Here is a 16,060-nt window from a genome sequence, read left to right as displayed (position 1 = left end):
AAAAAAGAATCTGAATCCAGAATGTATAAGCAGAATTGCTGCCCTGTTCCTCTACCTACTCATTTTAATTCAGGCAAGACAATTCTAAGTTTCCTCATTCACTCAAGAGCTGTTGGGGATATAAAGAAAGATCCTTACAAACGTGGTAAGCAATCATCAGTATGTTTCTTTCCGATTCTTCTTTCCCCCAACCCAGAGTAGACACTCTATAAATATTTTGTGAAAAATACAATATTTAGGAAAGCCTGGTTTGCCAACATTTTGTTTGTTTTTGAGTTAGGTTTGAACATCACATACTCAAGTAACTTTCACACGGAGGACTCTAAAGATCGTTTCTTCAATGCCCTCAAGATGCTGACAGATGAGCAGTCTTTTGACAATAATATCTGATACTTTTTAAAGACAGAACAGACTTTGATAAGACAGCACTGTGCCCTCGTTCATGCCCTGAGATTGTGAAGAGAGGTTTCTTACGGTTTCTGGGGCAGTAAAGTGTAAAAATCTCAAAGAAGAGAAATGGAAATCTTACCTTTCTGTAAATCTTCCTTAAGCGACTTGACCTGCAAAAGCAGAGGGCTGGAAAAGAAAGCAACAAAAAGGTGGATGCTTTCGGGAGTATCTATAACCAGCTCTCTTCAGCCCTCCCTCCTCACCCCCACCAAAAAAGCAAACAACAGATCCCTTTTGACATATTGTAACTTGCAGCACAACAATGAAAGTTACCTTAGAAACAAACTCTGCACTTATACTAAAGGAAACGGATGAATACCACATAATTTTTTCAGAGTTGTCATTTCAGCTTTTTTTCTTTTTTTAATAGAAAGAATGGACCAATTTTTAAATTTTTATTGCTTTATCAAATTCTAGAGGGCACAAACAGGGGCACTGGTGGTTCAGTGGTAGAATTCTCGCCTTCATGCGGGAAACCCAAGCTCAATTCCAGACCAATGCACCTTATGTCAGTGGAGGCTTGCATGTTGCTATGATGGTGAACAGGCTTCAGCAGAGCTTCTAGACTAAGACAGACTAGGGAGAGAGGCCTGGCAATCTACTTCCAAAAACCTTATGGATCACAACAGTCCAATCTGCAACCTATCATGGGTTCGTCATGAGTTGGGCGCAACTCAATGGCAGCTATGAGCATGTTTATCCAAAGGCAAGTAGTTATCCTGCCTTTCAAGTCCCTTAGATAAAATACCAGTTGGAAGCAGCAGGCTGCCTAGTTCCCTTGATTCTAGCAAGACACTCACCTGTATTCATCGTTGGGGTGAGCAATCTCCACAATGTCTCCGAGCTTGATATGGGGAAACACTTTGGGGTTCACAACCAGCTCATCATCTGAAAGATAATTCAACGATCTCACTCAGAAACAGTCACGTGGGCATCAGGGAGACTGAATATACATTCTCACACTGGGTCCCCATAACCCTATCCGGTTAGTATTACTACCTTCATTGACAGACGCGCTTCCATTTTCAACTGAGGTTTAGAACAACTAAAGGATTCACACAGGGCTACAAAGCTAGTAAGTAGCTGAGGAGGACAGCACTCAGGTACCTTGTCTCCAGAGCTCATGGTCTTTCTACTACTCCCCTGCTTCCAGTGAAAAAGCAGACCTTGGCCTCTGGGAATTAGGCCTCCCAGGAGAGCGCTTTACTTCCTCAAACACTGTATACCTGGCATATGCCAAGATACTAACAAAACGGGCTGGGTCCCACAGTCACAGTGCAATCCCTTATATAAGTACCGTGTTCAAAGAACTGTCTGAAATATTGTCTTAAGTTGACCCTCACAATAATCTTTAGATTTAACAGGAGTCAAGAAAATAACTTAGGAGATAAAGTGACTTGCCTAAGGGTAGACAGCTAGTAACGGCACAGGCAGGATGAAACCCACAATTTCTCATGTCATAAAAATCAAGCCAAATAAAATGGCCTGATCTTCGGAGGGCAGCACCTGACCAGGGCAAAACTTCAGGTATCAGTTCACATTAGGGTCCAATGAGACTCTTAACAAAATATAGGGAAGTTTAATATGTTTATCCCCTCACCACCCCAGAGGTGAGAGGGAACTCTTTCAAATATACCAAACTGAAAACCATAAAGGTGGAATGATTTATTCTATTTTAATTTTAGGAGAAAAACATGGCCTTCAATTATGCTAAAACCATGACAAACAAGTATATCCAGATTTCAAATATAATCAATAAAACAAAACAAAAAACCTGTTGTCATTGAGTCAATTATAACTCATGGTGACCCCATGTTTACACAGCAGAATTGCTCCATGGAGTTCTCTTGACTGTAATCTTTACAGAAGCAGATCACCAGGCCTTTCTTCCATGGTACCAGTGGGTGGGTCTGAACCACCAACCTTTAGGTTAGTAGTCTAGTGCAGACTGTTTGCACCACCTAGGGACCTTAATATAACCAATAAAAATAAATAAAAACCTGTTGCTGTTGAGTCGATTCCAACTCATAGTCACCCTATAGGACAGAGTAGAACCACTCCATAGGGCTTCCAAGGCTGTAATCTTTACAGAAGCAGAATGCCATATCTTCTTCCTGCCGAGTGGCTGGTGGGTTCCAACCGCTGATTTTTTGGTTAGCAGCCGAGCACATAACCACTGTGCCACCAGGGCTCATAAAATTAATATCCAACCAAAATTCTGTCTTGTAAAGCAAAACATTGGGTTAATTCCAAATTTTATTCGCTATACTGTTTCCATTGACAGTTTTATCCCAAAACTTCTGTGAAGTCTTCCCTTAACCTCCATAGTCTGAATTAAGCTCCCTAAGCACATATTTCTTTTTGCTTCATTTTATCATTTCCTTTTGCTTCATTTTATCATTTCCTTATTGCGTGTCTGTCTTTTTCATCAAGCTGAGAGTTCCTTAGGGACAAGGGATCTTGTATTCATCTTTATGTCTGGAAGACGCATGAGCCTAATATATGTTTGTTAGCTGTATTTTTATTTTTTTATACTCCTGCAGAAGACTAGGTATAGCACCCATCTACCTTTGTTTTGTACTCATGAAACGTGGACTATACGTTGTATACACTGTAAACATTGTATCTTTGTGTCCCTCCCTCTGCCAAAAATTATTTCTGCTGTCTCTTCAATTCTACTCCACAGATGTTTAGGCAGCATCAACAACATACAAACTATAGTGCTAACAACAGACTACATTTTAGCAGGAATTGTGTTTTAAATACAGCAACACTCATGTATCTCTGTCCCGGTAAGTAAAACAGCTACACTTACTAAGGACAAGCCCTGCATTCTTCTAAATGCTTTACATAGATCAACTTACTTAATCTTCACAACATCCTATGATATAGAAGCTACTACATCGTGTTGATAATTCCAGTTTCTGAAGTAAAGAAGGTTGTCAAGACAGAAGGGAAAGTTACATCATATCACTAAGTCCCTAAGGAGCTCTGGTGGTACAGTGGTTAAGCGCTTGGTTGCTAATCAAAAGGTCGGCAGTTCGAACCCACCAGGCACTCCACGGAAGGAAGATGCGGCAATCTGCTTACATAAAGATTACAGCCTTGTGAAGCCTATCAGGAAGTTTTACCCTGTCCTGTAGGCCATCATGAGTCAGAATCAGCTCAATGGCAATGGGTTTGGTTTTGGTTTGGTACTAAGACCCTTCCTATTCTATAGATTCATAGACTCCTGATATTAAGAGAAATACAGAAATTATTCTAAAGCCCCTGAATTTGCAGCTAAGACAAATGAGGGGCTTGCCCAAGATGACACGGAAAGTCAGAGGCAGGACTGGTACCCAGATCCTGGTTTCCCAACTCACAGTTTCACAGAGGACAACAAGCTGCGTCCTAATCCTTCTCACCATGCCTGGAAGCCAGGCAGAGGTTCACGCTGTGATCAACCCTGTCTTGTGCACACCTACACTACTTCTCTCTCACTGAATGTGAAAATAAATGCGATTTTAATTTCTCTTATTTTCCATACCAGTGCCAGACTAGAATTTAACACAACGTGTATAGTAAACAAAACAACTAAATGAGTGAAGGGTAGTAACTGGAAACATTCACAGTGTTTCTTCAAAGTCAGCATGTGAACGCTTTTAGACGGGGCCTGTGTTCTCCAGTCAGACTGACCTCCCCATCTCTGTAGTATGCTTTCAGCTTCGCTCAGTTAAGTTGCCTGTGTAGCTTCAATTGTCACATGAGTCAGTGTGTAGTTTTCAAAGCACCAGACACACCAGAATCCCAGCCAATTTACACAACCCACAAAGATCAATCAATACTGACCACTGCCCCCAAAGCCCTTCTTGTGGATGACGAGTTTGTAGACTTTTGTTGTTCTCATCTTGTATTGTCGTTTCCTTCAGCTGTTCCAATCCAGGGCAAAAGAAGTCATCTTGCCTCCCTGCCACTGATACACAAACAAAAAGGCTAGAATGTCAGACTTTTCCTTGCAACTGCTCTGATTTGAGTCCAGTGAAAATACTCAGCTGAGAAGGGGCACCAACCCTTGGAAAGAATCACTCCTCCAATTACAAGAAAAGATGGAGAACAAATAGAACCCCGGAATCTGGGAACTAAGGGGTATTCGGGCCAGTGTCTAGTCCAACCTCCAAGACGACATTCCTCGTAATACACAGCTAAAGAGAAGACTTGCAATGAGTGGACCTTGTCTCCATCTAAATCTAGAACACCAGAATATTAAAAAGAACGTAAAAAAGATTAGTCCACTCATTCTGTGAATGAGGAACGAGAGGGCTAGAAAGGGAAAGGGACTTGCCGAAGGTCACTCAGAGACTAAGAGGCATGTCCACTGTTCACGTTTCGCCGTCAACGTCCAGGGCAAAGCGACTGTAAAGGAGGTAGGCAGGGGTTCGTTCTCCAAATCTCCATTTGTACAAAGTCTTAGCGCATCCTCCTACCCCCACCCCCACCCCTTTACACAGCAGAGGTCGCCAAGGTTCGGAAAGGGGCCGACTCAAACCCCGGCCGCGACCCCTCCCGCACGCCCCCGAGCCAGCTCCCGAGGTGAGCAGCTCCACTCACCCGCGGCTCCAGGCCCTCGCGGGCCAGACAATCGCCGGGTCCCGTGCGCCTCCTCCGGGCGCCCGGTCCACGACCCCCACGGCCAGCGCGGCTTCCTGTCCCAAACCCGAGGCGCCGGCTGGCCAGCCACTACCGCGGAGCGCTCACCATAGAACGCGCGCCGCTCGCATGGCTCCGCCCCGGTGCCCGGCCCCCTTCCCGCCCACCCATCCCGGGCCACTCTGGCCCGACCTGTGCTTCGTCTCGGTGACCGCGCCACTTCCTCATCCGGGGCTCGCTAGGGGGTGGGGCGTTGCGTGCGGCCTCAGGTTCCGAGTACCGCTGCTCGTTTCCCGCCTGTAGGCGGGCTGCCCGCCGCCCTGCAGAGGAAATCCTTTACTTCCCAGAAGTTTCCGAACAGAAACGTAGTCTGGAGCTGCGTTTCAGACTTCATGATCCCCATCTGGGGAAACTCAGGCGAGGGTTATTGCAAGGCACGAAAAAGGAGTTTCTGAGAGGACTTTGGTAAAATACAAAGGACTAAGCACTTGCGACGTAGTGTGATGGCACCTGTTGGGACTTACCCACTTTGGGGGGCTTTACAAAACCTTCCAAATCCCAAATGACGTTTCATGCCTCTCTGGTTATTCAGAACAGCAGCAACCACAGTTTTCACATACATCGTTATGTAACATTAATAGGTGGTAGATAACTATCAGTATTTTACAGATAGGGGACTGAGGCCGGGGAGACAAAACTCTAAGAAGCATGATTGGATCCTGACGCCGGCAAGTCCGACTTGGGTCTTATCCAGCACCTTCATGTCACACGCGGTCTAAACCCCTATCTGCTGGAACATCTTTTCTCAGGGAGAAACTCAAACCTGGGTAGGCTGTGCCTGACGCTTGCCAAGGGATCCTGACAAGTTGCCAGCTCCACCTAATTGACCTATGGTTTTCAGAAAATCTCTGATTTTCTGAATTGTAAAGCAGAAATACTGAAAGAAAAAAAAAAGCATAAGCATTGCATACCAAAGGGGGACTTGAGGGTTTATTTTCCAATGGGGAAACTCATGAACAATCCACTTATGGCATTCTTTTATAGCAACACTAGATAACTAAGACACAGGCTCTAAATCACAGGTTTTAAGGAAAAGGAGCCCTGGTTGGGCGGCGGTTAAAGCACTCCACTGGTCAGCAGTTCAAAACTACCAGCGGCTCCGTGGGAGAAAGATGTGGCAGTTTCTGTAAAGATTTGCATCCTTGGAAACCGTATGGTTCGTTATCAGTCAGAAGCAACTCCATGGCAGTGACTATTTAGGAAGTCAAAAAGGAGGACTTAGGACAAACTAAAATTTAATTCGAAAAATGGAGCTTTGATTCAGACCTAGATCAGTCATTTTTACACATGCTAAACATCTCATTTTAGAGTGCCCTCACCTAACAGACATCTTACTTTGATTTTTAGGTTTTTCTTATCCATGAAACCAAATATTAGCCATAAAAAACTTGACCCAAACTGCAAAAGCCTGCCAGAAATTGTTTTATAGCAATGTAAATTTGTCTTATCCTGCTAGAAAAAGATAGTTGTCAAACCATGACCTCCTAATATAAATCTCAAAAAGCCTCATGGCTGTAGGTGGGTGGAGGGCCAAATTATTACCAGCAAGGCCAGAAGTAAACTGATACCAATTGACCTCAGCGGAGGGGGAAGGCATGGTTCAATCAATTATGATAAAATTAGCCAATGGTTGAACTTCTATATCTCTCTCTCTTCTTCTCTTTATAAGCCCCATTGTACCTAGCTTCTTTGAGCCATTTGCTTTTCCTGGAATCAAAATGGCCTCCCTATATGCATATAGAATAAATGCTCAGAGTGAACTTTATGTTCAAATTCCAGTGAGTACTGATTATTTTGAATAAAAAATAGGCATATAAATCAATGGAATAGAATTGAGAGCCCAGAAATAAACCCAAACATCTCTGGCCAATCAATTTTTGACAAGGGTGCCAACTCCATTCAATGGGGAAAGAACAGTCTCTTTAAAAAATGGTGTTAGGACAATTGGATTTCCACAATCAAAGAATGAAGTTGGACCCATGCCTCATAGCTTATATGCAAATTAACTCAAAATGGATCAAGGACCTAAACATAAGAACTAAAACCATAAAACTGTTAGAAGAAAACATAGGGATAAAGCTTCAGGACATTGTTTTTGGCAATGGATTCACAGATACGACACCAAAAGCACAAGCAACAAAAGAAAAAATGGATAAATTGGACTTCATCAAAATTAAAAACTTCTGTGCATCAAAGGAATTTATCAACAAAGGGACAATCTACAGATTGGGAGAAAATATTTGTTAATCATAGATCTGATAAGGGTCTAATATCCAGAATATATAAAGAACTCCTACAGCTCAACAACAAGAAAACAAATAACCCAATCAAAAAATGGGCAAAGGAATTGATGTTTCACTAAAGAAGATATACCAGTGGCCAACAAGCACATGAAAAAATGCTCAACATCATTAGTCATTAAGGAAACGCAAGTCAAAACCATAATGAGATACCACTTTACTCCTACTAGATATCTATGATATTGGAAACAAAAGCAAAAAAGGAAAACAAATGTTTGTGAAGATGTAGAGAAATTGGAACCCTTGTGCATTGCTGGTAGGAATGTAAACTAGTATAGCTGCTGTGGAAAACAGTTGAACAGTTCCTCAAAAAGTTAACATAGAATTACTACAAGACCCAGAAATCCCAATCCTAGGTATATACTCAAAAGAATTAAAAGCAGGATTGCAAACAGATACTTGTACACCAATGTTCAGTGCAACACTATTCACAATAGCCAAAAGGCGGAAACAATTGAAATGTCCAACATATGAATGGATAAACAAAATGTGGTATATACATACACTGGAATATTACTCAGCCATCGAGAGAAATGAAGTTATAATACATGCTATGTATCACATGGATGACCTTGAAAACATTGTGCTGAATGAAATGTCAGACACAAAAGGACAAATATTATATATGAAATATCTAGAATAGGCAAATGCATAGAGACCAAGATTTATTAGTGGTTATCAGGGTCTGAGGGGAGGGAGGAATGGGGAGTTATTGTTTAAGGGGTACTGAGTTTCTGTTTAAGGGATAAAAAACTTCTGAAAATAGGCAGGGATGAGGGTTGCACAACATGGTGAATGTAATGTCACTGAATTGTACACTTAAAAATGGTTAAAAAGACAAAATTTTTTGTTAACTATCTTACAACAATTAAAAAAAGAAAAGAGAGAAAGAAAGAGCCATGACTACAGTCCAATGGAAATCAAAGCTATCTACCATGGTCCATGGTGCATTGCACATAGTAGATGCTCGTTAAACATGGAATGAAAATGATTTGAAATGAATGCAGGTCTTCTTCCTTCCAGTCCAGGACTCTTCCAACTCAACCACTAATTTTCAATCCTTGTGTGTATAAAATTTCATATTTCACACAAAAAAGTTTCTCAGATCCTCTTCTTTAGGCATGCAGTTGCCTGAGAAAGTACTTGAAGATACGGATAATGAAAACTTAGGAATTTTTTAAAGTGAATTTCTAGCTTATTCATCTCAATAGCATCTGTATTAGAAAAAGGTAGCTTATATAAAGACTGTACATTATTCATAATAAGACAGAGGTCCCCAGGCTGTGGAAAATTCCACTGCCTCAAGCAGCTTGCTTGGCACGCCCCTGTTGCTTTACATTAAAATCGTGGTTCCCTTCTCCTTAACTGCTGCCCAAATCTAGAGGATATCGAAGGAAACTGGTTCAGGTGCCATGTTGCCATTCAGGATAACGTTTTAGACCTCATACATAGTAACTTCCCCACCTCTGGGTGGAGTTTAACCACCATTTTCTGAACACGTGATGCTTGAAGTTATATGTAAACCCCATTGCGCCTGTGTAGTATGATTAAGAATGTTGCTAATGTAACCTGAATGAATCTCCTACTTGTAAATCCCTTAAAAGCAGCCTTCCCCCCTGACCTCACTGAGCAGGCTTGGCAGACTGTTCCTTTCCTTGCCCAACGAAATAAAGGCACATTTCTACTCTCTCACTTCAGTCTCTCGTTTATTGGTTGAGACAAATTGCACTGAGCAGAACCTGGGGTTTCCACCCAGCAACAATGCAGGCTGTAGAAATAGGGTTTGCATACGGGTTTGTACATCTTGAACTCTAACTAAAGCTCGGAAAGCCACTATCTCAGTCAAAATGGTCCACCTGTTGACTGGCTCAAAGATATCTTGATCTGAAGAAAGATAATTAAATTTCCCCCAAACCGCAAACCCAGCCCTCTCACTCTCTTAGTTGGCTAGATTGATAAGCCCCAACAAGGAACCGATTTTACTATTAGCACAAAGCTTTGTGATTTCCAGCAAGTTGCTTCCATTTTCTGGACCTCCCTTCCCTCCTGGGCAAACATTCTTCCTTCCTTCAAAAGTTTCTTGAGTGCTCACTTGTGCCAGACATTGAGGTGAGCATAGTGATAAACGAAATAAACAAGAGTGAGAAAGGATAGACAAACAAGTTAATAAAGAGATGAAACATAGTATTTTCAGCTAGTGTTAAAGCTATGAAGAAATTAAAACAAGATGCTATAACGAAGTGGAACAGGGGTGCTGTTCAGCTTGAGCGATCAGGAGAAGGGGAGGGCACGACCTAAAACAGATTCCAGTTGTGAAAAGATCTCCGGCTGCCAGAGTGGAAGCAGGGAGGTCTCTAGTGCTGCAGCCGTCCAGGCCAGAAAAATGGTGGAGTGGAACTGGGTAATTATAGTGGAGACAGACACTGGGTCCTGGGGTCCAGCATAAGCGGGGTCATAAAGAATTTTTCCTTTTAGAAGACAAGCTGCAGGGACTGGGCAAAAGTCTACTGGCAAGAGTTGAAGCTGAGGGGCCTAATTCGGGAAAACGCGCCTCTGGCACTGCGCGGGCGCCGTGCAGAGGCGGGACTTAGGCGAGCCCGCATGGCTGGCTCGGGCCCCGGATGAGGAAGTGCGGGGACCATAGAGACGAAGAGGCGGCGGCGGCCAGAGAGCCCCCCGGCTCTCACGGCTCCGTAGGCTCTGGTAGACTTGGCTGCGCGGGGCCGCTGCGGGGCTGCAGAGGCCGGGCTGGCGGGGCGATCGTGGGCCGCGGAGCAGGCCTCAGGGTAAGAGGCCGGGGGGCGGGAAGACTTCGGGCATAGCCACCCTGCCCTGAGGGGACCCTTCACCTGGTGGTGCAGGCTGAAGGGGAGCCTGGGCCCCCAGCCTTCTCGGAGCACGGAAGGGAGTGGAGGCTACGCTGCGGGCGGCGGAGCGACCCGGGGAGAGGCTGGAGACCAGGCGCCGCGTCTCGAGGGGGAAACGGCTTCTCCGGGTCATGGCCCCGACAGGGAAGAGAGACTCCTCTTCAACTTCGGTACGGCAGGGGATCCCCCAACTTATCTCCTCAGGGAGGATGACGCCCCTTGTCGTGGGTGTACGCTTTTCCCCAGTTCCGGTTTGATTGTCAACAGAGACAGACTCGTTCCCAGGGTGCGAGAGCGGGATTCTGAACTTGCTTTAAGGAGGGATGAGGGATAATCCCCAAACAAGACCGTTCCTCCCTTTGGTCAGCGCCCCGCAGGTGAAGAGGGAGATTCTCAACTTGCTTAAAAGGTATCTTCCTGCCCTCTGGGAGAGCGACTTACCTTTCCTCCTTTATTTTGCACCTTTACCCCAAGATAGAGGAAGGTCCTGAATTTATGGGATTGGGAGGCAGCCTCTCGCCCCTTCCTCAGTCATATCCACAACGAAGCCTCGCTTCTCTCCGTCCCTCAAGTGTCTGGTGTGTAATGAGCACAGTTAAGAGCGTGGCTTTTGGAGTGTGATAGATGCAGTCCTGTGTCTTCCACTTCCCATTTTTGTGACCTTGACTAATTTCTTCATCTCTCTCAGTCTCATGTAAGCTATCTCTAAGTTGCGTACACTTCTCATAGGATTGCCATGAGGGCTAAGGGAGAATTTGTGTGTGTACTTTGTACATAGTACCTTTTGGTAAGTTGTTGCTAATACTGTTACTTTTTTTTAAAGAACTAGTATCTTGCACAAAAAAGCAGATTTTTTTATGCATGCCTCCTTCCACCCCTACCCTGTTACTGGTGTTCAGCCCATCCAGGAAGACTAGACTGTTTTTCCCCCAGGTGAAGAAATAGACACTTCTGCTCCACTTAGATACTAACTCACTTCACTCACCAAATTTTATTCAGTGGCCTCAGTTAATAAAATAATCAGAAAAAAGACTTTGCTTTTGAAAACAGTTCTGTACTCGAGAGGGAGACCCGATGCCAGAAGCCAGCCTTTCCTTTGTCCACAGAAGCGATCACTTCTTCCTGAGCGGTTAGGGATGTTCTCTCCACTTCTCTTAGCTGCTTCAGTGACGAAAAGGCTTCCATCTGTCTGCACGTTCCCTGAAAGAGGGAGATTCCAACTTCTTCCTTTCTCTTGCTTTCTCAAGAAAAACAAGACTTTTCCCCTCTATACCTCTGAGAAGAGAACTTTTCCTTCAGTGTATTTAGAGTGTTAGAGATGGTTTCTTTTCTCTTCTTCCTTTGAAAAAGACATGAAAATCTTTTATGCAGAGTCTTTGTCAGTAGACATCAGGAGCATTTCCACTGTCTCACTCCCCATGTGGAGGCAAAGGATCCCTTTCTGCATGCTAATGAAGGGAGGAAAAGGAAAACAGTGCTTGATGCTTTCGTGATTTCCTGCACACTCCACGTTGAAGAAGTGGGCCGGTGTTTAGTATATTGGCTTCTTTGCCCCACTTTCAGTTTGTCTAGAAATCTTGTTAAAAGAGTCGGCTTTCTCTGTCCCTCAAGAAGAGGCCCCTTCACCGAATTCCCTCATGGAGGGACTGGCTACAGTGTCTGAATCTTTGGAAAAGAAAGCTCTTTCTCAAGGTGAAAGGAGTGTTGTGAACTTCTCAGGGCCTGATCATTATTGTGAGTATTGTTCTTGACACAAGTGAGGCAACACCCAGTGTTATTAACTGTTACTCTTTTCATTTAAGAGCAGGCTCTTTGCGTTGGGATTAAATGGACAGGAGACCTTCAGAGTCGGGATTATGGGGGCACATGGTTTTCTGCTCTGCTGTTTTCTTTCTTTGTTTGATTTTTTTTCCCCCTATTTTTTGCTTGTTGCTATAAATTTTGTACCTCCAGAACTCGTGTTTTGGGGAGTGTTTGATCAACTAAAGTAAAACTTGCCACTTTTTCAGGTTTCTAAAATTATGAAACGTATTATAATGAGATCAAGACCTGCAGTGTTCATCTTCGACTGGTAGTTTCTTTCTTTTTTCATGTTTTTGTTATTTGATAGGATCAGAATTAACACTGCTATACCTGGCAACAAACGAAAGAAAAGCTTTCAGGTTTTTTTTGTATGTAAAGTGTTCTTAAATTATCTCAAATGCCCTTGAATACTTTCAGTGAGGAGATTGATTAGTCTCAGTTCTGCCCCACCATTGTTGGTGTCTGTAGGTGTTCTTTGCTTAGACAAAGAGAAATAGGAAAGTTATAATTTAGTCATAGGATTTTTATGGGTGGCAGGACCCTTTGAGATTGTTTTAACGATTCGTTTTACCTGTGACAAACAGGCTCTGGAAGTTAAGTGACACATTCAAGGCTATGCAGCTACTAAACGGGACCCTGGCCTCCTGGACTTGAAGACTAGCAATTAGACTGCTTCATTGTACTGATTCTGCATTTGAAAAAGAAGGATTGTAAGATAATTGCTCTCAATTCAAGAGAATCTCTTTGTTTATTGGAAGAATTTTATTGCATACTTGCTATAAGTATTACTAAATTAGTTCCCTAAGCAGTCTACTTCTTACCTGTGTTATGGTAAAGATGCTAAACCATTAACAGCTGGAGAGAGTGGTTTATTTTTTGTTTTTATCTCAAACTAGATGATTATCCAGTATCCTAACCTAGTAGGCTGGTTATAAATCATTAGTGAGGATTAGCTGTAAATCCCTGCCTATACTTTGAAAGAATGTGTTATTCACTCTTTCCTTTTACTTCAAGTGTATTTAACACTTCGATGTAAAAACTTTTATGGTTGAGTTAGAGAGAGCTGATATTTGCAAAGATACTGATAAAATAAAGGAATAATACTTTCACCTGTTATTCTTTATTACTATTCATTTGAATATTGAGAAATAATGTTTCATTTTTTTTTCACATAAGTAACATACCCGTTGTAAAAAAGGTAAGTCATTCATGATCCATCACCCAAGGTAATACTGTTAATATCTGGTTTATATTTTTACAAACACTTTTTGTATATGCATATAGGTTTTTCAAAAACAAGAGTTCTAAGTTTTTATAGTTTAATAAGATATCCTAGGGAACTTTCTAGTAAGGAGATGTATTTCTACACCATCATTTTTAATTGCTCCATTGTATCCAAAATTTCATTTAGAAGAACTTTAATGTCTTGTGCAAATTTTGCTGTTACTGTAGTTTTGTGGCATTGCCAGTGTTTTGATAAATGGCTAAATTGGGAGGCAGAAGAGTTTGGCGATGTGAGCTAGCGAGCTGAAGATAATTTTAATTTGCTACTCTAGGCTATAGGGTCTCTATGAATCGGAATTGACTCAATGGCAGTGGGTTGGCTGGTTGGTTACTCTAGGCTTAAGGACCCCTGGTGCAGTGGTTAAGCACTTGGCTGCTAACCCAGTGGTCGGTGGTTTGAACCTGCCAGCTGCTCCACGGGTGAAAGATGTGGCCGTCTGCTTATGGAAAGATTACAGCCTTGGAAGCCCTGTAGGGCAGTTCTAGTCTGTGCTACCGGGTCACTGAGTCAGAATCAACTCAAAGGCAGTGGGTTTAGACTCTAGATTTGCATCTGAATATTGCTTCATCTCTGAGGGTTTCAGCTAAAACGCTCAGCTGTTCTCTGTAAATCAACTGCAGATACAGCTAAAAAATTTGAGGACCCAGAATTTGTCTAGGGGAAAAAGAAAGGAGTGTCTGTTTGGCTTCCGCAGCCAATGTACTTAGTTGCTTTACAGGTTGAAAATTCTTGTCTCCACCAAGCAAGAGTATCAAGAGATCATAGACTTGTGGTGTTTGGCGTTTGTAAATTGAAGGTTATCTTTCAGTGACCAGAGCTTTAAAATGCCATTTGGCCAAGGCCAATTTACAGTGTATATGCAGACATAGGGAAGGTAAGAGCACTATTTTCCCTGAGGAATATCAATATTGACTCTTCATCATAAAGATGTTTAGTAAATGTGTATTTGTGCGTGACCCTGTGTTGAACAGCGTCTGGAATGAAGTCTTGAATTGGGTTAGTGGGAGTGAAACGAACGGGATTTATTACACACTATAGGAGTTGAGTCTTATAGGCTACATGTGCTACCTGAATGCTGAGTGGAAGTTCAGATATGGTTTTATCTGGGGTTCAAATCTGAGCTGTAGGATAATGGTGATGCTGTTACTGAGAGAGGCAAAAGGATAAAAAATAAACATATAAGTTTACTAAGGGCATCATACTTATCCTTGTTTCTCACAGCTATTTTTGCATGTAGTAAGGTAGTGCAGTGGTTAAGACGTACAGCTGCTAACCAAAAGTTTGGCAGTTTGAATCCATCGGCCACTCTTTGGAAACCCTACGGGACAGTTCTACTCTGTTCTGTAGGGTCGCTATGAGTTGTAATCGACTCGACAGCAACAGGGTAGGACTCAGTTATTCATTGGATTAAATGGGTTCTCTTTTAGACATGTTAAGTTTTGGGGTTGCCATCTTTGTGAGTGAAATAGGTCAGAGAAAGGTTTTTGAGAGAAAGGTTGGGGATAAAGACTTTTTGTTTTGTTTTTAAAAGCTTTACCAAAAACCAAACCCATTGCTGTCGAGTGGATTCCAACTCATAGCAACCCTATAGGGCAGACTGCCCCATAGGGTTTCCAAGGAGCAGTTGGTGGATTTGCACTGCGACCTTTTGGTTAGTAGCTGTAGCTCTTAACCACTGCACCATCAGGGCTCCTTTAACAGCTTTATTAAGACATAATTCACAATCCGGACTTTCCGGAGCCATTGAGGCTGGATGAACCCCTGAAACTGTTGCCCTGAGATCGTCTTTAAACCTTAAATCAAAAATATTCCCTGAGTCTTCTTAAAACCAAACAAAGAGTTAGCTTGTTTAGTAAAGAACATTTGCCTTGAGCGTCATGCTTTTTTGAAGAACTGCATGGGATCAAATAGACAACAGCAACTCAAAAGATGAGATAGGAAGCTTAGGGGACAGTGAGTTCATGTTAGTGGGGAATGAACAATTTAGAAAAGAAAGAGGGGAGAGAATGGTTGCACAACTTGAATGTAATCAATTGTACATGTAAAACTTGTTAAATTGGTGTGTTTTGCTGTGTATACTTTGAACAAGAATAAAAAAAGATACAGCTCATATACCATACAATCACCAATTGAAATTGTACAATTTGTTGGCTTTTAGTATAGTCACAGAGTTGTACAACCATTACTGCAGTCAGTTTTAGAACATTTTTATTAGAACGTTTTAGTGCCCATTAGCAGCCACTCCCTATCCCAGCCCTAGATAACCACTAATCTACTTTTCACCTCTATGTTACTAGGTATTGTGGAGTTGATTTTCGACTCACAGCGACCCAGCGTAACAGAATAGAAGTGTTCCACAGGGTTTTCTAGGTTGTAATCTTTATGGGAGCAGATCACCAGGTCTTTTCTGCCGCAAAGCCACTGGGTGAGTTTGACCACCAACCTTTCAGTTAGCAGCTGAGTGCTTAACCACTGGGTCACCAGGGCTCCTTGCCTATTGTGGATATTTTACATAAATCATACAATACGTGGCCGTTTATGAGTAGCTTTTTTCATTTAGTGTAATGTTTTCAAGGTTCATCCGTGTTGTAGCATGAATCAGTACTTGGTTCCTTTTTATGCCAAATAATGTTCAATTGTATGAATATACCATATTTTGTTCATCC

At 42.6% G+C, this 16,060-nt stretch overlaps 2 protein-coding genes across 7 annotated transcripts in view; one reads left to right on the top strand and one right to left on the bottom strand.

Moving 5' to 3' along the window:
- DEPDC5 (DEP domain containing 5, GATOR1 subcomplex subunit) overlaps positions 1 to 5,207 on the bottom strand; it is a 136,501-nt gene extending 131,294 nt beyond the window's left edge. Inside the window, exons 1-4 of the mRNA XM_004378975.2 lie at positions 5,041 to 5,207; positions 4,282 to 4,405; positions 1,251 to 1,338; positions 530 to 576 (exon numbers count right to left, since the gene is read on the bottom strand). Coding sequence (XP_004379032.1) covers positions 530 to 576; positions 1,251 to 1,338; positions 4,282 to 4,339 — 193 coding nt within the window. The 5' untranslated portion in view covers positions 4,340 to 4,405; positions 5,041 to 5,207. The remainder of the gene's footprint in view (positions 1 to 529; positions 577 to 1,250; positions 1,339 to 4,281; positions 4,406 to 5,040) is intronic.
- A 4,933-nt stretch (positions 5,208 to 10,140) lies between these two features.
- The window catches only part of PRR14L (proline rich 14 like), an 82,853-nt gene continuing 76,933 nt past the window's right edge, over positions 10,141 to 16,060 (top strand). For 2 of the 6 annotated variants that reach the window (XM_023733719.1, XM_023733715.1), the window contains exon 1: positions 10,141 to 10,476. In XM_023733719.1, the coding sequence (XP_023589487.1) occupies positions 10,438 to 10,476 (39 nt within the window). In that variant the 5' untranslated portion in view covers positions 10,141 to 10,437. Of the gene's footprint in view, positions 10,716 to 15,416; positions 15,820 to 16,060 lie in introns of those variants that run through there. The other 4 variants (XM_023733718.1, XM_023733713.1, XM_023733714.1 and 1 more) reach the window with 3 other exon arrangements.

The sequence above is a fragment of the Trichechus manatus genome, unplaced genomic scaffold (genome assembly GCF_000243295.1).
Source record: "Trichechus manatus latirostris isolate Lorelei unplaced genomic scaffold, TriManLat1.0 scaffold00061, whole genome shotgun sequence".
NCBI lineage: Eukaryota > Metazoa > Chordata > Mammalia > Sirenia > Trichechidae > Trichechus > Trichechus manatus.
Note: the sequence above shows the minus strand (reverse complement) of the source record. Positions and strands in the feature narration are given on the sequence as shown.